Raw genomic sequence first — 23,789 nt, forward strand, 5'->3', positions numbered from 1 at the left:
CCCACGGCTTTCCAGTTCTTGGGGACTCCACCAGGGCATTCTGAGATGTCAGGGCGAGGCTTCCTGTTCCCTTGCCGCCATGTTTGGCCTGGCTCGCTTCCCGTCAGGCCGCACAGTTCTTGCTGCTGCTCTCTACCTACCCTCGTCAGCACTTAGGATGCCTGTGTTCGGAGCAGTTTTTACCCCAGGTGGTTTGGTGGGAAGTTTTCTGACTCGCATGTCATCCTGTGCCCTCCTCGTCCCATTTTTCTAATGTCTTGCATACCTCATGTCGGTGACCTCCGCCCTGCGCACAGCTCCGCGTGCCCCGTGTTATGTCATGAGGTGTCTCCCCCTCGTTCCCAATCCTTACCAAGGCATCCGTCTTCGCCAGACCCCGCGTCAACCTTTCCTGTGTTCCTCGGAGCATCTCTTTGCGCGTATTGTCATCTTTTATTAAAATACATTTCTCTTCAAAGGCTACCCCTGACTTTTTTTTTTTTAATGTGTTATTTTGAGAGCAGTGAAATGTCTTTGCCTCATTCCTCAAAGAAAGGGGGAACTGTTAAGTAAAATGCACACACGCGCAGGTGGCCTCTCTGTCTAGCCTGTTCACTGCGCCGCGGATATCCCCGGCATGGTGGCCCGGACCACGACCTCCTTCCCATTTGGCCCGGTGGCACGGTCCCCATTCATCTGCAGGGATGCACGCTGGGCCTGTGTCCTATGGACATTACCTAGTGAAAATGCCACATCTCATAATGCTGGGACAAAGTGTCCCCGTAATTGCCTTCAGAAGACATGCTACCTTGACAACTCAGTATCTCGCTAATTTATGGCGAGGTCAGAAGAGCAGCAGACTTGTGGGGAGGAAGAGAAGCAAAGCTTCCCCTCGTCCTCACCACGATCTGTGTAGTTGGGCGAGCAAGCCAAATGCACAAGTCGTAACCTGATGTGGTATTGCCAGATTGAGCCCTGACGGGGTGTCCTAAGGAATGTCGTCCGCTCAGGACGAGACACAGCGCTCCATGCGAGATGGTTCGCGGTTGGCTCTGTAAAAGGGGCAGTGTGTGGTTTTCCAGTAGAATTTTAGGGCTTCTTTTACTTTATTCTACAGATTCCTTTGTTAGCCTGATGTTGGAAAAGCAGATGATACGATGGTAAAGGAAGAAAGAAACTTCAGGAACAAATTGATAGAAACCTAGACTTTTTGCTTTTTTATAGAGCTTTCTCCCTCCTCCTCCACAGTGAAGGCCTCCCAGGGACGTGCTGATTGGGGGCCAGGAGCTGAAAACATGCTGCGCACTGAGGCTTCCTTATTTATTCCTGTGTTTCTCAGCAAGGCAGCTTAATAGAATTGGAATATGACTAAAGCCAGCCACTTAGTGTAACTGTTTGCATCCCTATAATGCAATAGCCAAAGGTAATCTGCTGGTTAGGCACTTTCCTTTATGATCCTAGCAAGTCCCACATTCGGGAAGCAAATGTTGTATTTACCATAATCCACGGAAGGAAAAAGCCAGGGCTAAAAATACAAAACAGAACAAATGTCAAACACTGCTGCCGCTCCAGTCTTGTAATTGGTCTACAAACGAGTCGCAGGCATCTGTGTGGTGGAGATACTTTTATGTGTCGCCGAAAGAGCTGGCTCCTCGTCAGGTGGCCTGCCAGGGGCATCGCGATTCATAAGCAGCTCTGAGACGCCTTTTGTGCTGACCAAGCAAATCACAGCAGGTTGTATGTGGGGCTCCCACGGTCGGAAACGCGGCTGCCTGGTGAGCGATGACATTTACCGTGAGAGTCAGGTAAGACTGTCCGCTCAGAACCGTTGGGTGAGGTGGAGATTTTCAAGGGGGGCGTTGCTCTGGGAAGTCTATCCTGTGAAATCAGCCACTCGGTGGGGGGGGGTGTTGAGGGACAGAGCACGGAGAGGAAGTGAGCTGCAGGGTAGGGGCGTGGTGTCTGCGTGGAGACAGCAGGGGACACTGCATCTGTTTCGACCTGAGCATGGCACAGCCGCAGGGAAACCTCGCAGCACCCAGAAGATCCAACCAGGCCCTCTAGTGTAGACGAAGGACCTTCACTCTTCTTCCTTGAACATCGTTTTCAATGCTGGCTAAGCTTCGTGGCGCATCCTGGATGCTTGGGATGGTGTTAGGCCACGTGGCTTCCATTTAAAATGTGGCTTTTATATGCTGCTGTTTACTCTGCCTGAGAAACAGTCACTCCTCACTTGCGTGTGCATGTTTTCCACATTCAGGTATTACTTAACTAAGAAAATCAAAGAGTGTTGGGAGAGCGCCGGTACTCTTTCCAGGTGCTGGATAGGTGTCCTTGCAGACTTGTTGTCTAGTGGAAGATTTGGGGACGCCAAGTAATTAGCCCAGGGCTCTATAGATAGCAAGAATGCTGCCGAGCTGGGATTTCAGCTAGGTAGGGTCTGGCTAGCATCAACACCCTCCCTCCTTTCCATTCATCACACTGCTAGGAACAGTTTATAGTACTCAGTAAATACTGGATGAGTGAAGGAATGAATCAGTGATTCAAATAACATCTTATTAGTATTTTGCACACGATTTTTCCAGAAGGGCTCAACATGTAACTGACCATGCTTTTCACCAGGGTATCTTTTTTCTAACATAAGAAATCTATCTCTACACCTCTTGTAAAAAAAATAATAAAATGGCTTTAAAAATGAATAAACGTAACGGGGGAGCCTGGGTGGCTCTGTGGGTTAAGCCTCTGCCTTCAGCTCAGGTCATAATCCAGGGTCCTGGGATCGAGTCCCATGTGGGGCTCTCTGCTCAGCGGGGGGCCTGCTTCCCCCTCCCCCTCTGCCTGCCTCTCTGCCTACTTGTGATCTCTCTGTTACATAAATAAATAAAATCTTTTTAAAAGACCATAACTGTGTTTCAGAGCCCAATAATCACACTTATTTGCATTTTATTTTTTCTAGCTTTATTGACATATCCTTGACTTGTAACACTGTGTAAGTTTAAGGTGTACAAGATGATGATTAAAGCAATCAGACTTTCATAGTAAAGGAAGGAGACGTTTTTATTACAATGCAAACCAGAAACTTTGTTTTCCCCTTTGGCTCTCTTGTTGTTATCCCTCATGTGGCCTGTGTGTCTGCTGTTCGTCCTTAGCTGGCGAAGGAAAATACATGCAAAGAGAACTGAGCGTTTCGTTGGGTCGCTGAGCTAGAATCCGGAGTTCCCGGATGGCCACAGGCTTTGGTGTGCTGCCTGTGTGAATTGTTGCCATTCACGGTCCTAAGTGGGGAATCTTGCCTGTCATCTGAGCAGTCTTTTCAGGATTCTTTGTTTCTGAATCCAGATCTGCCTTGACTGCCCGTGTCATTAGATCGCTCTTCCTCCATTTACAACCCGCAGCCCTGGCCCTCAGCGTGTTTAGCCGCACAGGTTTATCTTTGCCTGATGCCCCCTCATGTCTCCCAGGTGAAAAAAATAAGGCAGTGTAGCCGTCAGCCCAAGGCCACGGCGCATGAAGACAGAACTAGATCAGACGGGATGTTTACTTCAAAGGATGGAGCCAAAATGGTAAATACGGTTTTTACAAATTTGGACTCAGATTGAATGGTGCCTTAATAAAAGTTCCAAGGCGTCCTTAGAATTTTGAATCAGGCCCCGGGGGAGACAGATGATTCATCTGATCGATCCATCCCCCTACCCCCCCACCCCCGTACGCATCAGGCTCTCTGCCTGACACACAGCAGCTCGACGGCGATGGCCGCAGAAATGAGCGGGAGGAGAAGGACTGAAGAGAAACCGCTACCTGAGATTTTCAGGTTTTTGTTTTTGCAAAGGATGATTCCTTGGGGAGAGGAACTTCCAACTTTTTATGAGTTCCTGCCTTGTCCCGTCAGTGAGAAATCTTCCTGCCTGTGGCAGTGGTACGGGCAGAACTTGAAGACTGGACAAGTCAAAAAGTCTGCACTTGGGTTGGTCTCTGAATGTTCAATGAATTCCTGCTTGAGCACGGTTAGCTTCAGAGGTAGAAGTAATTAAAAACCAATGCTACTTCTCTCCCTTTTTGTTTCCTTTAATATGATGAGCCCCAAGAGCTTCTATAGTCATTAAAAAATAAAATGGTTGTGCAAAGCTTGTCCCCATAAGCCTTTTTGAGCATGGCCCCCATGCATACAAACCAGGATGTCTTTGTTAAGTAGAGTAAGCCTGTTAAAACGATTGAGCTCAGTGTTTCCTAATCACGTGGCAATGGATGTGAGGCAAGTGGATTTCTCTTGGATTGAATGTGGACTGTAAGTTATACGGGTCCATACAGTCAGGTTGGCGGCTTGTACAGGGAGGAAATTGCTCTGCTCATAATCATCTCCATGGTGTAGGCTGTACCTTGCAAGCTCCTGTGTCCCTTGAAAGTTCATTTTTATGAACACCTGACTGCAAGTGTGTAAAACGGCCAAGCAGAGCCTTGCCCAGGCTCCCCACTTAGAGAGATTTCCTTCCTCCCGGCAGGAGCAGCGGTTGCAAGGGCAGCAGTCCCAGTGGCAGCAAAGAAGGTTCTCCCCCACGGAGAGCCGCACATCAGAATGACGGCTGCCCTGATGGCGTCAGGGGTAGTGTGCATATGTTAGGTTAAAACAAAATTTACATTGAATGAGTTCTAGAGCTTAGCACCATCAAAGCTGCCCAAGAAAACCCCACATTCTTGTTTATTTGCAATACGGCAGAGACCTGGTTTAATAAAGGCTTCCTACGCCTTTCTTTACTGCATTCATTAGGATGCCTGGTCTTAAAACTGACCAAGTGAAAGGTGGTCCTTGTGCTCATTCACACCGTGCAGACTGGTTAGAACTGCTTTTGCTAACCATTTGGGATATGCAAAGTGTAAATATTGGAAGTGAATTTGCCCGATGGCTTCTTTCTCCTGTCTTTAGCCAACAGAAATACGGGGCTGTGACTAATAGAAGCTGAGACTCAGGCAGCACAGAGACATCCATGAATCATAATGAAAGTCAAGGGCAATTGATACTTTGGCCGGCTGGCAAAGGGACACACCTTTTATATTTTGGGTCAGAATAACATTGTGTCCTTTCTAATTCTTGAGATGCTTGGCTTCCTAAAATGACCATCTTTATTTAGATTAAGGACCCATTTAGAGTAGTTTTAATAATGTATGGTTTCATACGTAAGTGGTTCCATAATTTATTTCACCATTATTCTCTGTCAGGGTCTTGAATGTTATTGTTAATTAAGGAGGAAAAAAAAAAAAAAAAAAAAGAGCCGTCTCTCCCTCCAGTCAGCCAAGCAAGATGCCCTTATTATCGATTGTTGTCTTAAAAACAAACCCACAACAACCCAGGTAGCCTGTCAATAATCTCCAGTTAGTGAATTAAAAATGGCCTCGGTAGATCTCCTCACGCCAGGTTCACAGGTGAGCTGCCTCCTCGCCGGAACCCATTCATCACAAGTAACCAGGGGAACCTTCTCCTGCTTGACGCCCAGTGCCCCTCCCACACCTACATTATTAATGTGCATATTAAGGAGATCCCCGCTGTCCTCAGCGGATGCATTTTGACTTTTTCACACAGCTGAAGCCACAGATCTTTATGTTTTTCTGTCCTCTAGGCAAACAGTCCCAAAAGAACAAATCCCTTTTATAAATGCCATACACACGACTAAGAGCCTCCCTGCCAAAGGGGGTGGGATTTCCAGGAGCGGAGTCTGAGGTCAACAGGAGGGTTTGCCCTTCTGCGCACAGCTTCGGGACACATCTGGCGTTCTGTTACTTCTAGATCTTTCTCTGCTTTGCACTCCTGGTCCCCGTGTGCCCAAGTGGAAGGTTGCCAGGGTATCCACAGAGATCCTGATGTTTGGGGTCACTAATGAAACCTCTATGTGTAAGCCTCAAAAACACGCTGATCTCAAAGCATGTCTACAGTTTCAGCAGGTACATAATTATCATCCTGGATTTTCCCCCCTGCAGAAATGCACCCTGTCCTCGGGGATTCATGCCTTCATTCAGGTGTACTCTCTCTAGTCAGCTGATCTCCAAAATCCCAGCACCTTTGTGCTGTTAAATATATTCATGATCCCGCGGACACAGGAAACCTCACACAGTTCTCTATCCCAGGAGAAATGTGGTTTCCAAAATTGATGCCGTATGACCTTGGGAGGGGAATTAAAATCATTTTCATAGTGATTTGGGTTGTTGTTTTTAAAAGTTTGCATCATCCTGTCCTTGATAGGTTTTTGGGTTTCGGCCTCAGTAGTATTTCTGTTTCATTGCTGTTTTCAGTAATGTAAGCCATGAATCTTTCCAGGTGGTTTTGCTTTCCATCAGTCTTTGAGGAAAACCAAACAGATCATGATTTTCAAAGTAAACCTGCAACTAAAGAGACAAGATCAGAGGTATCGAACTGTCCGTGGCTTAAAATCGTCATGCTCTTGGCACAGTTCCTGACCGAAACGCTATTTCCGTCGTGTGTCCCATTTTCAGAGAAACATGAACCCTGTCACCCCCAAGTCCCAGAGGAACTTACGATCTGTTCTACGTTGTCCTGGAAGGGCTTCTTCCATGGTAGTTTTAACGACTTTTACGGTTATGGAACTACCTCTTCAATGTATTTGATTTGATTGTCCTTATAACATTATCTATAAAAACAAACACAAAATTGGAAAGATTTTTGTGACACCTTTCCAAAGCGGAGGGTGGGGCTCTGCTGGTCATGGTGGGCACCTGGCCCCTGCTTGCTGAGACACCGAAGTGTAGTCAAACCTCTCAACATTAAGCAACAACAAGAAGAAAACAAAACAAAACGGGGGTGGGGGGGGGAACTAAGCAGCAATTTATTTTCTGCTTTCACTTTTGAACTCCCTGTTTAAGCCCTGCCACACTTAAACTGTAATCTCCTATTTATTTCCCATGCGTATAACCTCCTTCTCTTCAAGGAGTCTATTTAGCAAATATTGTCAGTTCTGGAAAATTATGATCGTAATTTCGGTTGCCCCAGTTTGGAGCTGTCATTTTAAAATTGAAGAACTATCGTAATATGCTTTGTGGTGGTGCTATTAAAGATAACAGTAATTATTCCAATAATTTTAAAACACCAACAGTAATCATCGCAGGTGACTTTTCCGTCTCAAGACGGGATTGCTCCAGAGCCATTCAAGACGGATGTGGAATGGTTTGTGAAAAGTTTGAACAGGAGCAGAAGAAATGAGGAGTGCTGGTCAGAAGCCGAGAGGTTGAGGATACTTAACTGACTGGTCCGAGTTGTGCTGTTTATAATCTTTCTGTTTCCATGACCACCATGCTTCAGGCAGCTTTTAGTAACATAGTATCACGTTACTTGTTACTTGATTTACAACTGAAAAGGTTTCAGTCTCTAAGCCCCATCGTTCAAGTCCAGTTGCTAAACTTAAGCCTCATGACTTTCCCGTTGTGTTCCTGGATTCAGACGACCCCTTGGGCCCTACTAAAGAATCCCATCGCTAGTGTCTTGGGATTTGTATGTGCTCCTGAGTTATTTTTCCTGCCATCTTTGTTCCCTGGGTGGGATAGCCAGAAGAGAAATCAAGGAGTCTGCCAGTGTGCTGTCGTCGTGCTGGTTGTTGCTGGGTTTAGGGTTGTTTTGTGTTGTTGTGTTTTGCTCTGAGGGAAGGATATGTTAATTCCTTCCTCCTGAGTGAGGTGGAGACATTTTGAACTCTGGAGTCTTCTGTCGGCTTTATCACACCTGCACCTGGACCCTAACGCACGTGCAGGGGACAGCATGTGTGGCAACAAGCTGTGGCGTGGGTAGAACCCCTGTCCCTGGAGAGTCAGCCTGGTCACAAGAGAGCCAAGAGATCTTTGTGTTCCCTGAGCTAAACCTTCTGCTAAATGGAAGCCCAAGACTTTCTTGTGGACCAAACCTTAGCTTGAGTCTTCACAGCCTCACTGGGATTTCAGGCAGGGAGCAAAGGCTGGAGGGACCGGCTGTTAGGAAAAGAAGTGCAGGCTTTCTCCTCAAAACTGGAGTGTGAGGTCTGAGCCATTCTGTTTCCACCTCCCCCTGGATCTTCCTCTGTCTTGCTAGATCTTGCAAAGCTGGGAGAGGCGCCCACCCCTTAACGTGGGAGGCAGTCCCAGCACGTGATACGGCAGCCATATGGAGTGACAGGGAACATTCTGAAGAGAAGAAAGCATCATGGGGAAGCAGTCACTTGTAACTTCTTCAAAAGCTGCGCCACACATTTCTGCCCTAGCACCGAAGCCCAGTGACATCCAGAACCTTGGGTTTGACACCATCTGTCTTCTTCCTGGAAAGTGGAGTGGTAGGAAAGGAGTTGTGAGTGTGCTTTGGACTGAATGTTTGTTTCCCCAGAATTCATATGTGGGCCCTAATGCCCAGGTTGATGGTGTCCAGAGGTTTATGTAAGGGCCTTTGGGTGATTAGGTCATGGGGGGGGGACCCTCCTAATGGGATCAGTACCCCGATCAAGGAGAGTGTCTTCACCGTTTTCATTACATGAGGACATGAAGACACAGCAAGAAGTGGGTCTCATCAGACTCGGAATCTGCCAGTGCCTGGGTCCTGGACTCAAAGCCTCCAGAATTGGGAAAAATAGTTGCTTGTTCTCTAAGCCACCCAGCTTATGGTATTTTTGTTAAAGCAATCCAGACAGAGACAGGGAAGGTTGGAGCAGCCCGCTGTTCCCAACGTAGACTTGTAGCAAAAGGAATTGCTTTGCCCCAGAAAAAGCATAGTCATGTAGTCCCTTCAAAAGCGACCAAACATTGGACAAGAAAGAAAGAAAGGAAGAAAGAAAGAAAGAAAGAAAAGAAAGAAAGAAAGAAAGAAAAAGGGAAAAGAAATATTACGATACTTGGTTCAAAACCTTAGACGTTTGGTTGCACCAGGCCCTAAGCAATGAGAAACGTAAGGGTGGTGACTGTTTTACTCATCATTGTGTTTTGAAACGCAGTGCCTGGCACTCAATAAAGTTGTTAAATAAACCCAAAAAATACGGTGCAATGAAAAAATGGTGGGCCCTTTGGCCAGGTCACAGAGTACTGAATTGGGAAGAATTTCTCTTACAGAGGTGGGGGGCTCCTTTTGTCTTCCATTGGCAGAATTCTCACCCTCGTCGTACTGCAGGGTCTTCACGGATGTTCACAAAGAGAATATAAAAAATATGTTCCGTATCTGAATCCTTTTTTCCAAACAAAGGGAACCTTCATTTTTCCTGCAGAGACTTCTCGTAAGACCTGGCCCTGCACTGTTTTCACAGTTCACCAGCACCAGCCTGTATGTCCCCAATGCATCCAGCTTGCAGACACCCAGAGCTGGCAGTTTGGGGGACCTGACAGGTTCTTCTGGGGAGAATGTCAGTGGCACACATTTGACGGTAGACGACTCCAAGGTGCTGTCCGAATCTGGATTCTAGCGAGCCAGTTATTGTTAGCCGGCAATGGAGAGAGAGGCAGGCGATGGGCGGCCTCGACCCCGTTACCATGAGGCTGGCATTAGCATTTATTTTCTGGACGGTTGCCGTCTGCCGTGGTCAGGCCTTATGAGCTGAGCTCTCAGCTTCCAGAAAGAGATTAACCACCTTATAAGAAAAAAAAAAAAAAAAATCCCATCCATTAGTGGGTGAAGTAAGACCTTGCCTCATGTCAGCAAGAGCATCATCGGAAGCCGTCACCGGTGCCTAATTTTCCCACAAAACCAGCCATTACTTTTCTTCTTCTTCTTCTTCTTCTTGACCCACCATATTTTAAGCCACTCCAAGGGGGGTCTGTCCCCTCTCCTCTTAAATACAGATAGATAGATATTGCATTCCTAATACTCTCTCCCAGGTTTTTTTGACAGGTTATACATATGCTAATAGAAATAAGCTTATTATTTGGAGCACAGAGCTGCTTGTCACCGAAGCTTCATTAACACCGTTATCACCACCTGACATTTATCTTATAATTTTCTAGAGCTGACTGTTGTGTCTCCATGGAAACCCAAATTGCAATTGAAACAAGTACGGTAATAAAGGCATCCACCGAGATTGACAGCGTGCAAAGCCTGGGTACATTTGTGTCTAGTTCCTTAAGTTGCTACAGCTAGAGAGGGAGAACGCCCACCTTGGGTGCTTGGGATTAACTCTCTCGCTTCGCGGGTGTGCCACAACGGGTGCCACAATGGACTACGTATATGGCCAGTGGTACCATACCGTCAGGGGTCCTGATGTTAGCAATTAGGTCGCTCATTTTCCCTGGACTCCTCCCAAGCCCTTGTGACTGTTGGATGTAAAATTAACCGTGATCCTATTTGGATCCACAAGGAAATTCTTCCTGGATGACTCTGACACGGTGAACTGTTGGCCAGGCCTCCTGATGGATTTCTTTCTGGGCACGGGGAGCGACCACGGACTTGAACTATTTCTCCCCGTTGATATCAAGGAACCTGTGCTCTTTTAAGATCATGACTTCCCATCAGTTTGGTTGATGCCTCAAAGCAAAGAGTCATGAAACTGGAGTGGGTCCAGAGTGAATTAATCTGAAATTAATTTGATTCTGAAAGATTCCATCTGGCTGTGTTTGGGAAAGGCAGTTAGACAGATACATAAACAAATGATCATCTGTATTCATTGTGCCAGATGTAGTGTCAAAAAATGAAGAAATGGCTTTAAAAAAAAATCAACTGTGGGGAATTTTGATAGAACGATATTCAGCCTCTTGGAATAACAGCTATTAAAATTTAGGACGTAATCCTACTTTTATTCTTATTTGTTTAGGGGGTTCGGTCGGATGGTACGGTAAATCAGCAAATTAAATGTCAAAGCCCGTTTTAATTGGTGATTGAAGATGCTAAATGGAATTTATGAGATGCTGGGGGTGGGGGGTTTATAGATTTCGAATCGAAATGTGGTATTTGGTATTGATTTCATCTTAAGGCATGATGTTGGAATTTGAGGACTAGCATTTAGACTTTGCCTTTTGATATGTACTTTTGTAGCATGACCAACTGGCATGTTCGTATCATAGGGAAACATACCCGAGGAGCTGACGTGCGTGGAATTCTGGAAGTCTTCCTTGAGTAATGCTACAGACTTGGCAGTGTTTTTCCATTACTTTTGCAAATTTCTTTAAGCAGACTATGGGAGAGGCAAGCGTTTTGGATTGCTATCTAGGAATTTCGTGCAGTCTCTATAGATGCTCTTGTTTCGTTTTCTTATGCTCGGACAGAAAGCTTCTAGAAAATTCATGACTAGTCCCTTGAATGGTATCCCAGGCATCCATTATGGGCTTTTTAATCTCCGGTTTTCCAACCGCAAACATCATCTTTTGTGATGTCTTAAAGAGAAAGAATTAAAGTTTACTTCTTGATCAGTGAACAAACATAATTTACTTTAGAAAAACAAAATCCCCAAAGGGAGCAACTCCTCTCTCCGCAGATTCCCACCCACTTCCCTCACTCGTCGTAGCCAAATGCAACAAGAACCACAATAACAGACTGGTAAAAATAGAACAGGCAACTCGGGAAGATTAACCCCCCAAAAGCTGAAGTGTCTTGGCAAAAATCAGCCGCTGCATTTAACGGCAACAAATTAGATGGTACCCAGATCTTGCGTTTTGATGCACAGCGTGTATTAGGATGAGAGAGAAAAATCTCGGATACCTGGGGCTCCTGCAGGATGAGTCAGTCTTATTAGCTAAGTTTGCCCTCAAGTGGAAAGCATATCCCTTAAGGCACAGGTTCTCTGTTGTCTCATTTTGAAGGAACCCTTCTCAACAATGAATTCTGTATTTCCCTGCCTTCCGACCCAGAGTTATTGAGCATCAAATGGCTCTTTCGATGAGCCAGGATTGCCGTCATACAGGTTCACTATTCTGCTGCGCAGCTGTCCTTGGGAACTCGTGGAGAACAGAAGTCAGCCCCAGCTCGGAATGGGCTTCCTTTCCACTGCTGTGCGCCTTCGACATCACCCAGAGGCGGTCACACCCTGGGCCGTCATCGGCAAACCCTCTCCTTTGCTACCTGCGGGCTCCTGTGGGTTTGCAAGGCCAGTGATCAAGGCTGTGAAACACCAACATAAAACATGAGAATCTTTGAGGAATGGATTGAGAAGCTCTCCCAAAGAATTGAAAGGAAATAAACATCAGCGGAAGAGTTTGGTGACAAATGTTTTGACTGTTCTGAGGTCTCTTTCTTCCTGAATTCTCTTGCCAACAACCCACAAATGTAGGAGTTTGAAGGCATTACCCCAAAAAAGAAATACATCTGAACCTAACAAATTGTTAGTCTACAGAAATACTTATCTTCCTTCACCAGCAGATGCCGTTCTGTGATCTAAACGGTCCTTCATATGACGTGATTACTTTGTATATATATATAGTCAGCTTTAGACTTTCCAGATCAGTGGAAGGAAACAGTGGCATGTCTAACCTCCAGCACATTTATATCAAGCCTTACACTGCTGGCTGCCTCCCTTAGGCTGGCATTCATTTTAGCTTGTGCTCCTTGAGTATACATCATTGATGACTGAGGAAGGCAGGCCAAATGCAGGTTGAGGAAAGACCAGCCTGAGATTCAATTTGGGCCTTGATAAATGATAAAACGAGATGAATGGACTGATAATCAATATTTAACAAAAGGGTAGATAGAGTTCTGAACACAGGGCAAACACAGAGGTCAGTGAAATCTTCATGCTTTCATCCAAGGGAGGAGAGCTCCCTGAATGGGTTTTTAAGGATTTATTTATTTATTTCACAGAGAGAGACACAGGGAGAGAGGGAACACAACCTGGGGGAGTGGGAGAGGGAGAAGCAGGCTTCCCGCTGAGCTGGGAGCCCGATGCGGGACTCGATCCCAGGACCCCGGGATCATGAGCTGAGCCAAAGGCAGACGCTTAACGACTGAGCCACCCAGGCACCCCTCCCTGAATGGTTTTATCACGAGAATGGCCAGAATTAGGACAGTGGCAGAGCTGGGGCAAGTGGACCCAGCGGGCATTTAGAGAAAAATAGGCATAATTCAGTAACTCATTTGTAATAGGTGTATCGACCCTCAGATTCAATAAAACAGTGCCAAATGGGATAGCGTGGTCCTTTGTAATCGTGGTTCTTTATAACTGTGTAACGCGTGACTTAAATTTTACAACTTCACAGCCTTCTTGCTGTATCACATCTCATTATTCAGAGTATATATGTTAGGGCCACACTGAGACTGTGCAGGCCCCGTGCTCGCCTTCCAAATGAGCTCTTCGCTCAACATCAGACTTAAGAGTCGCACCCGTGCACCTAGTACTCCGTGTCTCCGTCCTGGCCTTCATTTTTCTCCACTGAAACAAACAACCCCTTTCTAACCTCTTGAAAGGTTGACCTGTTTAGCCACCTTATGCTCCCTCCCATCCCCCATTGATAGAAGCTCCTTAAAGGTTCATTGCCTTCTCTCCAAACCTTGAAGAATGCCTGGGTCGTGGGGTCCCTGTATAAATACCTGTTGAATTCATGATTGAGGAAGACGAACCTCACGTGGAGAATTCCAGAGGCATACCGTGTACCCGACGGAGGGCTCCGTTCGTTACTGTTTCCGTAGGCTCAGCGGTCAGAGATGGGCGAGGTCTGGGGCTGGCAGGAGATCTGCATGACGTGTGTGTTCTGGGTACGACATTCCTCGTCTCAGATTTGGCACAGGGTAGGAGGCAGTGGGAGGCACTCGGAAAACCAGGGACGTCACAGGTGAAGCCGAGCTGGAGGAAAGGACGTGAGTTTGCGGTGGTTCCGGAGCCTTCTGCTGGCCGTGGCTGTGGGAGAGCCGACAGGGGGGTTGAGCGGCCCAGGAGGGAGCGGACTGCTGCACACTTGGTAGCAAACCACAGGAGCACCAGGGTAGCTGGCCTCTGCGGGATGTCGTGGGGAGTGCTGGATGCCGCAGGAGGGGTGCAGGGGCTGCCGTGGATGCTGGTGGGCCCCCGCTTTCTGGCCTGGCGAGCAGAGGTGGGGAGCCATGGCTGGGCCTCCCCACGCAAGTCGGCCAGTGCGGTGATGGCTGCCCCAGCCCTGGGTCTCTCCAGCGTGACCCGGTCCCCCGTGACAAGTGCAGGTTCTCCCTGGGAGGGAGGGGCGCTGGGGCTGCTCTCTGGCGGTCTCAGCCCCCAGCGATAGCTGTTTTTCTTTGAAACCCCTTTTTCTTTGCAACAGCTCCTCTTCCTTTGCCTCTGATTTGTTCATATGCCGCTTCAAGCTTTGACCCCCGGGACGACGCATGTTTAGGACGCTGCGTGCCCGTCCCCATGGCCCCATCGGTCACTTGTTGCCGGCTTACGGCAGGCCCTTGTCTCTTCCCTCTGTTCTGGGCATTATCGCTTCGTGATTGGGTCTCACGTGGTGCCCTCCCTTTTCGTTGGCTGCGAGTGGCTTCGGGGCACCAGCCACCTCCTTTCCATCTCTCCTTCGCATCTAACACCGTGCCTGACGTCAAGCAAGTCCCGTAACTGCGTCATCCGGGGGAAAGGAAGGAGGATTTGCGGGGAGAATCCACTCCGCGTGGGTTTGACAGAGAACCTGCGAGGGAGAACCGTCCACTTCCGCCGCGGGTGTGTCTTCAGGGAGTGGGGACTGTTGCCAGCCGCCCTGCTGGCTTCCTCTTGCATCCGTAGCTCCTGGCAAAATAGTTGAGCCAGGGCCAGCAGCAGGAGTGACATGCCTCAAGGAACGTGGTCGCCAGGACCTGGGGACACGGTGTCCGTGCTGTTCGCCCTCTCCCTGTGTGTCCCTCATTGTCATCACGTGCCGCGAGCAGGTGGCCACGGGAGACATCTTAGGTTAAGATCCACACTCGGTATGGGGAGGCTCCCCACATCTGTCTTCATTTCATGATTCACATTTTACCTTACTTGATAGGGGCCAAACCAGCCTCTTCCCCGTCAGCCGGAAGGACCACGTACAGTGACTTGTGCCGGCAGACAGGTGAATTCTGCGGCACTGAGCCATGGGGAGGTAAATCAGATGGGGAGGGCACTGGGAAGGGGCACGTACCCAGGGGATGGTGCCTCCCCACACTCTCTTCCTATCTAGAAAGTGGGGTCAGCAATACTGACCTCAGCCTTGGGGGGTGGGGATTAATTAATGTGAGCTCCTCGAGGACTTGGAAAATGAGAAGCCTGATCTAAATCTTCTATGTGACTATTATTTCCCTATTGCCATTTCTGAAAGTTCATCTAAAAAAACCTCTCCCTATGCAAATGCCTTCTGCTCTGCTCTCAAGTCCACTGAACTATTTCTGGTAAATCACTGAGTGAAATGAGTTTCCTGGTCGGAGGCCACCCAGAGCCAACACCTCGCGGCTTTCCCAGAGAGGGTGCTCGTACGCCAGACTGCACACACCCCGGGATGCCTCCGGACTTACTGCTTTGTGGGGGGTTTCCACCTATCTGCTTTTTACTAGTGGTCAAATGGGATAAGGTCATAAGGTTTCCCTTTTCCTGGGTGAGTCCAGATGCCTGTGCTGTGTGGCCTTTTCTGCAGGAGTCACTTCCTGCGAGTCAGGGTTCCCTTTCGCGCTGGTGAAGAAAGGCATAGGTTTCAGACCTCCCTCCAAATACAGTCCAACATTAGGTCCCGGGATCCAGCAGGATGTCCATCATGAGTGCGCTCTTTCCTGGTGAAATTCACCCAGGAATGGTATCGCTGTCCCGTACGTTCTGATAAGCCGGGTTTTTCCGCCCTGTCAGCGCACACAGATGGACATTGTCTCCTTCAGCGACTTAGGGTAGAATTGGCTCTAGTTCATCTTCTGTGAGTTCAGCAGCTGACCTCCAGGTGTCTCACCTCGGGGATTTGGGGCCCCGTCCTATCACCGGTGTGGCCTGGACTTGCAGAGCTTTGGTGACCCGTGGTAACACTACCTCCCAGGCGAATACAGGAGTGTCATTGGTTTCGTCCTCTCATCAGTGAGATAGCAAACATCCAGAGAGTTCTGTACCATTTACCCAAACCATTAAGCGACTCTGAATCCCACTGTCATTAAACTGTAGCAGTGTCAGTCCGGTGGCAAAGGTGCTGTGTTGAAAGGCAGCCACAGAAGGTGGACGTTTTCCAAAATGGTACATTTTCAAAAGGACACAAGATTCCCAGGCTTGAAGTTAGATGACAAGCGATTCCTTTCTCCGAAGTGAGAGGCCGTGGAAGGTTTAGAATTAGAGTGTTGTGCCTCCTGAGCGGGGCCATGTCCAGGTCTCTGCCTGGTCACCCGTGGTGCAGTGGGGGACATGGCTGGTGCCGAACCCCAGGGACCACATTGCCAGTGGATGGTGGAGAGAATTGTGTTGTTTTTTTTGTTTGTTTGTTTTAAGATTTTATTTATTCATTTGACAGAGAGAGCCTAAGTAGGCAGAGGGGCAGGGAGCGGGAGAAGCAGGCTCTTCTCCACTGAGCAGGTTGCCCAATGTAGGGCTCTATCCCAGGACCCTGGGATCATGACCTGAGCCGAAGGCAGTCACTTAACCAACCGAGCCATCCAGGTGCCCCTAGAATTGTGTTTTTCAATAATCATCAACACCCTGGACATTGTGGAAGATGGTTCAGAGTACTGGATCTCATGCCCGCCCTCCTGCTGCCCACGCCTGCCGGAAGGCACCAGGCTCCTTGCCAGCTTCCTTCTGCCTTTGCCTTATGCAGCTCAGTCTTGGACAATTTCCTTTGATCAGCAAACAAAGCCTGTTTCTCCATGTGCTATTACTTAAGTACAAGTGATATTTAAAAAAGGAAAACAAAAAACCATGCCCAGGCCCTTTGAAAGAGTGTCCTGTCATCTGACTGAAATGTTGGGACTGCAGTTGGGATATTGGGACGAGGTGACACAAATTGAGAGAGATGACACCCCGGTAGCCGCCTCGAGTCATCAGCCAATCAGCGTGTCTGTCTGAGCCCACAGGCCACTCTGCATGGCGTAGGGACACCTCGTCAATGCCTAGCCTCTGCCTTAGTCACCTCTGAGCCCCAGGGGACTGTATCCGACACAGACAGGGAGTCCCCTCAGGCTGGAGGCAGCTGGTCTTATTACCTAAATTATCTTCTCCATACATCATCTCCTGGGCCCAAATTAGAGTCACAGGTTTACAGAAATGAGGAGCCACATGAGAATGATTCTCTCTCTTTGTTCTGCCAGTAGGAAACCCGAGGTACACAGGGGTGACGGGGTTTGCCTGGGACCCCACAGGGAATGTAAGGCGAAGCCATGCTGAGAACCCAGGTCATGCAGTCCAGGTCCCCCCACGCTTGCTCTCTAGTGCCGCCAGCACTGGCGGCATTTGGGTGGCCCCTTATTCTTCTTATTTGCTGGGCTTATTCTTGTTTTCCCGAAACCTCCTGATGAAATCGTGTTTTAGTGAATTTCAGCTCTCCTTAGTTTTGTTTGTTTTTTGCAGTATGTTTGCAGCTTGAAGTATTTAATTAAAATTAAAATTGAAAATTGTTTCTCGGTTGCGCTAAGCCCATCCCAGGGGTCTAGTAGCCCGCTTGTAACTGGTGGCTACCATGTTGGATTGTGTAGTTCGAGAACATTTCCTTCACTGCCCAGCGTTGGGCAGCACAGATCCAATATCTTCTAAAACAAAAATAAGATCGATGAAGAGGATAGGAACAGTAAGATTGTTGATAAACTTTCAGGGAGATTCGCTGTTTTTATACAAAATTTTTCCAAGGCAAGGCAGGCATCCTTTTGTGTTGATTTTGGGTTGGTATATCTTCTGAAGGGGCATTTTATGTCTTCTTCTTTTTTTTTTTTTTTTTAACATAAGTACAGTTAGCCACTTACCATTTCTTATACCCATTTTGTAAGTTGTTATTCTCCCTTTCCTATAGATTAAAGGAGACAGAATGCAGAAAGTTGCTCTCCAGGCCATAGGATGAAAGGAGCTACTGGTTCTTTTGTTACCACACTCCAAAAGGGAACCTGCAATTCACCTGGCCTTATCTGAGCCTGTTGTCCTGGAATTAATAACAGTTATATATTGAATCAATTATTATAATTTTGGTAACATTTGACTGCTTAGAGGAACCTCAGAAGATTTTGCATATCCTCTGTTGATCTAGTTTTCTTTATGCAAAAATGGAGTAGGGAAGTAGGTCAGTGCCTGTGCTAAAAGCAAAAAAGTAAGCGCACTCATTTTTTTCTTCCCCAAACATCATTATATTTTCGTCTTGGCTCGGAGACTGATACCACCAGTGCCCGCTGGCTTGGTGCTCTCTAACTCGTGGTCCGATTCCATATGGCATCTGTCCTAGAGGAGCCTCAGGTTTGGCTCCTCGCCAAAACCAAGAGCGGCATTGGCGCTCAGTCTCTTGTAGCTTGGAGGTGAGGTGCCGGCAGAGACACAGGCGCTTTCGTTGAAGGCCTGCGCGTGACCCCTGAGTCCTCCAGGAACCTCAGCCTCCAGAAACCCGGCTCGTGGAATAGTGAGTGATGATAATTGGCCTTAACATCTTAACGTGTCCAGATTCTGCAGACACCTGTTCTTAGGGGCGTGGCATTGGAAAAGTCACTTTACCTCCATGCCTCTCCGTGGCGTCATTTCAAGGCCAGCCCGTGGAGCTGTTGCAATACCGTATATCAAGTACGTGACGAGTGTTCTGGCAAAGAGGAGGCCGTCAGTAAGTATTCGCATTCGAATCTGATTCCCGCACCGGGCTAGGTGCTAAAGATGGCTAGGGAGTGCGGAGAAGTGAGCCAGTGCAGAGAAGTGAGCCAGTCCAATTTCTAAGCCTGAGGTCAGTCTAGTAAATAGAAGATCTTGCTGAGAAGGGGGGGGTCTCTGTTCCCATAATTATTCCTCTGTGAGGAGCACATGGTTCTCTGTGGCCTCTGGCAGGTAGCCCCAGTGGTCTAACTGTGGACACATCATTTCTGGCTTCCTTAGAAGTGTGAGCACGCACAGCCTCTTGAGGACAGAAGAAGTCAGTAAGTCTCTGCTAGAAACACACAGCTGGGAGTGCAAAGAAGGAGGAGCTTGCCTGCATCAGAGCAAAGTGAACCAGTCTGTTGTGGTACCATTGGGATCTCGCATGGGGGTCAGCCATGGGGGGTCGGCGAGGGTTCGGGCCGCTTGTCCTGCACAGAGGATTTTGATTGAGAAGATGTGCTTTTGCGGTAGTTTGTGTAAGAAATAGACGTCGTTGGAACTACTTAAGGGATTGTCAGGCACTTAGCATTTAACGATAATCTTGGGAACGGTTCTTTGCAAAATGGCAAGTAGTTCGGAAATGACGTGTCCGTGTGGGTGAGAGGTGCTCACTGATGTTACCCTGTGGGGGTAGAGAGGAAGGGAATCTGTGGAGATGGAGACTTGTTATGTGATTATTGAGAAGAATGTGTGGTTGAACATAGGCTCGATGGAGTGTCAAGTTCAGCATTGACCCCTCCTTTCCATAGATAGTAGAAAGGGGGGTGTGTGTGTGTGTTTCTCTTAGTGCTGCCTTTTATTTGGCAGTGTGATTCTAGGGACCCAGCAGGATTTGCTCTTGGCCTTGTCTTCTCTCGGATTTACCCTGAGCCATTCCCTCACAGCCCAAGGGAGACCTGACACAGTGTTCGGCCACATGATGGATTAGAAATGTTTCGTGCTTTGGAGCCCGTTGGGCCTAGGTTTGAATTCTCCTTCTATAGCATATAAGCCAGTCATCTTAAGAAAGGAACTTAATTCTTCGATGTTTGCATCTAGAAAATAATACTTTCTCATCGGGTTGTTATAAGGATTAGAAATGAGTGTAAAACGCCTCCCACAGCATCTGGCATGTAAGCCCTCACTGAAAGATAGGCAGTGTTGTTTAGGGGATGAATTGCATTTGAGTCTCCTCCGTGAAAACCTGAGGACTGAGAAGAAGATTTGCAAAGGGTCAGTCATTTCCAAGCGCATTCTGAGTGCAAAGATGCAATTTAACAGCAGGAGAAGCTAATACTGCTCAGACCCTCATCCCGGGCTGCATTCCGTATCAGACACCCAAATCTGTGACATGGCATCTGTCACTCCCATTTTTACTTGTTTGTTTATTTGTTTATTTGATAGAGATCACAAGTAGGCAGAGAGGCCGGCAGAGAGAGGGGGAAGCAGGCTTCCCATCTGAGCAGAGAGCCTGATGTGGGGCTCGATCCCAGGCCCCTGAGATCATGACCTGAGCCGAAGGCAGAGGCTTAACCCACTGAGCCACCCAAATGCCCCTTTCACTCCCATTTTATAGACAAAGAGATTAAGGCCCGGAATGGCACAGTTCAAAGGGGTAGCCCCGGAATTCAGAGCCCATGCCCTGAGCCCTGACAACCCACTCAGATCAGAGATCTGCAGGCATCTCTGCAGGATGGCTGATGGGGAAGGTTTATAAATAGGCACCCACAGAAAGAGCAAAGGCATGAGGCGCCAGCCCTCTCAGCTTCCCTTCCTTTAGGCACCCCCATGAGTATTTTTTGAGGAAAGGAGAAAGGCCTCCGTGGGGCAGGCAGCGCCGGGATGCTTGCTCTGAGTTCTGGCACGAGGACTGGTGTACCGTCCCCTAACCCCTCCATTGTATTAACTCGGCTCTGTGCAGCCGAGATGCAAGAGCCCCATTTGTGGAACTTCCGTTTCCCCCTGAGCTGAGACCTGTGGCAGTGCCTTCTGCTTTTCAGGCTCGCTGACTGTCAGCAGCGGTAACCACAGCCCTTCCTGGCCCAGAAATACATCTTGCCACACTCTCTGCTCCCAGCGAGCTGTGAGCACGACATTCTGTCCTGCGTGGGGCTCTGCCGCCCACACTGTGCGGGAGTCAGCTGGGTTACAGAGTTCACTGAATCCTCCAAGGGCGATTTGTGAAGACGCAGAGGTGCCTGAGAACAAGACGAGCGATCATCCTCCACCGCAAACAAGCGTCACCCTGCACCCAAATTGTGGAAGGCAGATTTTGCACCCGGTATTTTATTCGGCAGAACATTTTTTATAACAATAAGTTTGATTAGAGAAAAGCTCTGTAAGTGCTTCAAGTTAAGACAGTCTGATTGTTTATCTCAAGAATTTAAAAAAAAAAAAAATTAAGTGGTAAACTGGGAGGGGTGAGAAGAAGTGGAAATCGGAGCCAGGACCTAGTGAAGAGTATTTGCCGTCATGTTCCTCTTGGGATTAAATTGAATTCAGGATTTCTCCTCTCCACAGGCTTTTTGTTTGTCTTTTAGCCTGATCGCAGGGTCTTTTTTAATCCGGAGCTTGGGGCGACCGGAGCTAGGTCCACAGCGGACAGAAGGTACTCTGGTGGTCTTCGATTGTGGGCTTTAACCTAATAAGGAACCCCGCTTAAGATCCTTGAGTGTCTTCTCATTATTTCCCCCAGGCTACCTGGAATTAACACCTGCCACTTGCAGTGACGTTTTAGTCCCTGTGGCCCCTTTTTGACCTTTCTGCCTCCTGAGCTGGGCGCTGGCAGTGGCCATGGAAGTGGCTCTGTCGGTACCGTATCTGCCCGCCGTGTACTTGCTTGGGTCCATTTTATTTTCACAGGATAGGATGTGAAGTCAGGAACCCAGTACTGCAAATGAATGCCGCTCAGGGCATTCAGCCTTGTCACTTGGCCGAGTGGATGGGTTTAGGGTGCATTCAGGAGAGTCGGGGTGGGGGTGGGGGGCGAGATGAAGGAGGCAGGGGATTTTGCTTTGCTGTTTACTGCAGCTCAAATAGGAGGGATCCAAAGTAAAAAAAAAAAAAAAAAAAAAAAAAATGCCTTCATCATCATATTACATGACGTTGACTAGAACGGCAGAACTCTAAACCTGAGCGTTCTCTCTTCCAAATGACGGTTTTGGAAAACAGCATTAAGGAAGACTGATATGCAAAAGCTCATGGTCTCACTCTTTGTATCAGCCCCAAATATTTACTGAAGCTAGGAGAAGAAAAGGCAGACTTTCCTCTTTTCTCTCCCAAACGTGTGATTGTTTAGAACTCAAGTACAACATCTGGAAGTCAGATATACAGAGAGCAATTTATGGAGTGTGAAAGATTTGAAATATTCAGTGTCCTTTAGTGGGAACTCAACTTTCTGGGGCTGCATTTTTTTTTTCCGGCACAAAGCAGGCATTTCTGAGATCGCCTTTGCCTCTCTGAATTAAACCCTTTGTGCCTGGATCCCATAAACAATGTGCTTTTTAAAGGGGAGCCCCCTCCCTGCCCGGCCCTTTTCTCCAGCGTGGGCAGCCAATAGGCTGCGCCGAGCCGCATTGCTGGAGCACTTTCCATTCTGAGCAGCAACAACGTCCTAATTTGATGCACACATGGATGCCTCGCGCACTCTGCAAATTCATCACCAGCGTCTTGCATTAGTCATCTGACGGACTGCCAAGTGTTTCATTTTCTTTTCATGTGACTTTATTATTACCACCTCTCTCCTCTCTTCCAAAACCCTCCAAAAGGCGCGGGGCGGGGGGTTGGGGGGGTGGCGGAGGGGGAGAATCCAGCAGAAATCCAGCCCTCCCCTCCTTTGCACACGAGAGCCAGTGTGGGGCTGATAAGGCTGCCGATGCGTTGGTGGCAGCCTTGCAGAGCCAGACCTGCACTTAACTTGCAGCTGCCTCCCGAGCCGGGCTTCAAGATGTCCACGCCCCGGGTGACAGCCGGCGGGGCGCTGCCCTGTGCTCGGGCGGCGATGCTGAACCGCAGCCTGCAGTGAGAGCCCGCAGCCGCTGCGGCCGCCGAGCAACCTAATGGTGCCTGTGCTTTGTTTTAGTTCATCAAATTTCTCCGACTCATTAGGCACTTTGCCCCGTGCTCCTCTTCCTCCTCCTTCCGCCTCCCCGCCCCCACCCCCACCCCCATTTTTTTCTTCCTGTCCCTCACCGTGCAGCCCTAACTCTGGCTCCCGGTTCCCTTTTTGACAGTAACGGCACAGCCAACAAGATGAACGGCGCTTTGGATCACTCAGACCAACCAGACCCAGATGCCATTAAGATGTTTGTCGGACAGATCCCCCGGTCCTGGTCGGAAAAGGAGCTGAAAGAACTTTTTGAGCCTTACGGAGCCGTCTACCAGATCAACGTCCTCCGGGACCGGAGTCAGAACCCTCCCCAGAGTAAAGGTACAGACCGCTGGGGAGGGGTGGGGGTGGGCACGGGGTGGGGTGGAGGGGGGCGTGCATTCTGGGGGTGCCGGGGCTGGAGGGGTTGGGGGGTGGCAGGCGGGCCCTGCGGGGCTGCCCAGCGCCCCAGGGAGGGAGGACCACGAGGGGAGCCGCCGCTGCCGCCGCCGCCGCCGCCCCGGGGCTCCGGCCAGCCGGGCTCCTCCCCGCGCCAGCACCCGCGCCCCCGCCCCGCGGCACAGGTGGACCGAGCCGGCCTGGGACGCGCGGGAGGGAGGAGTGGCGGGAGCGCGCGGCCGTGCCTCTGTCCAGGCGCGTGATCGCTCTCCCGAGGTCACTTCCCCTGGCGGCGCAGGCTCTAACTCTTTCTCCCTCTGCCTCCACGTTCTTGCCGGTGCAATTACCATTGCACTGGACTTTTCCATAGCGTGTGGCGACCCTGAGATGCCTCCCGCACAGTTAGTGCAGTGCCACTGGTGTAAGGAAGAGAGGGTGTACTTTTTCAGAGGGACATCAATTCTTGGGGCTTAGATGGGGATCCTTAAGTGAAATGTGCCTTTTCGGGCGGGAAGAAGCACCCTAGTGGCCTGAAATAGTTAGCACACCTTCCGAAATGCGTGTGGTTTACGCCCTTGCCAGTGGTGAATTTCAAGTGCAGGGTCTGCTGGTTTTTACTGCCTCCATTTTAGGACTAGGGTGATGGGGAGAGGGAGTTTCAGTTATTAAAATAGAGATCAGAAACCTCTTTTACTGTG

The 23,789-nt window shown here is 48.8% G+C and overlaps 1 protein-coding gene across 16 annotated transcripts in view; it reads left to right on the plus strand.

Annotated features, from left to right (window-relative positions):
* The window catches only part of CELF2 (CUGBP Elav-like family member 2), a 507,218-nt gene that overhangs the window by 330,317 nt on the left and 153,112 nt on the right, over positions 1 to 23,789 (plus strand). For 14 of the 16 annotated variants that reach the window (XM_059404082.1, XM_059404086.1, XM_059404079.1 and 11 more), the window contains one exon: positions 22,838 to 23,034. In XM_059404082.1, coding sequence (XP_059260065.1) covers positions 22,857 to 23,034 — 178 coding nt within the window. In that variant the 5' untranslated portion in view covers positions 22,838 to 22,856. Of the gene's footprint in view, positions 1 to 20,742; positions 20,887 to 22,451; positions 22,667 to 22,837; positions 23,035 to 23,789 lie in introns of those variants that run through there. The other 2 variants (XM_059404085.1, XM_059404083.1) reach the window with 2 other exon arrangements.

Source organism: Mustela nigripes, chromosome 6, assembly GCF_022355385.1.
Source record: "Mustela nigripes isolate SB6536 chromosome 6, MUSNIG.SB6536, whole genome shotgun sequence".
Classification (NCBI taxonomy): Eukaryota; Metazoa; Chordata; class Mammalia; order Carnivora; family Mustelidae; genus Mustela; species Mustela nigripes.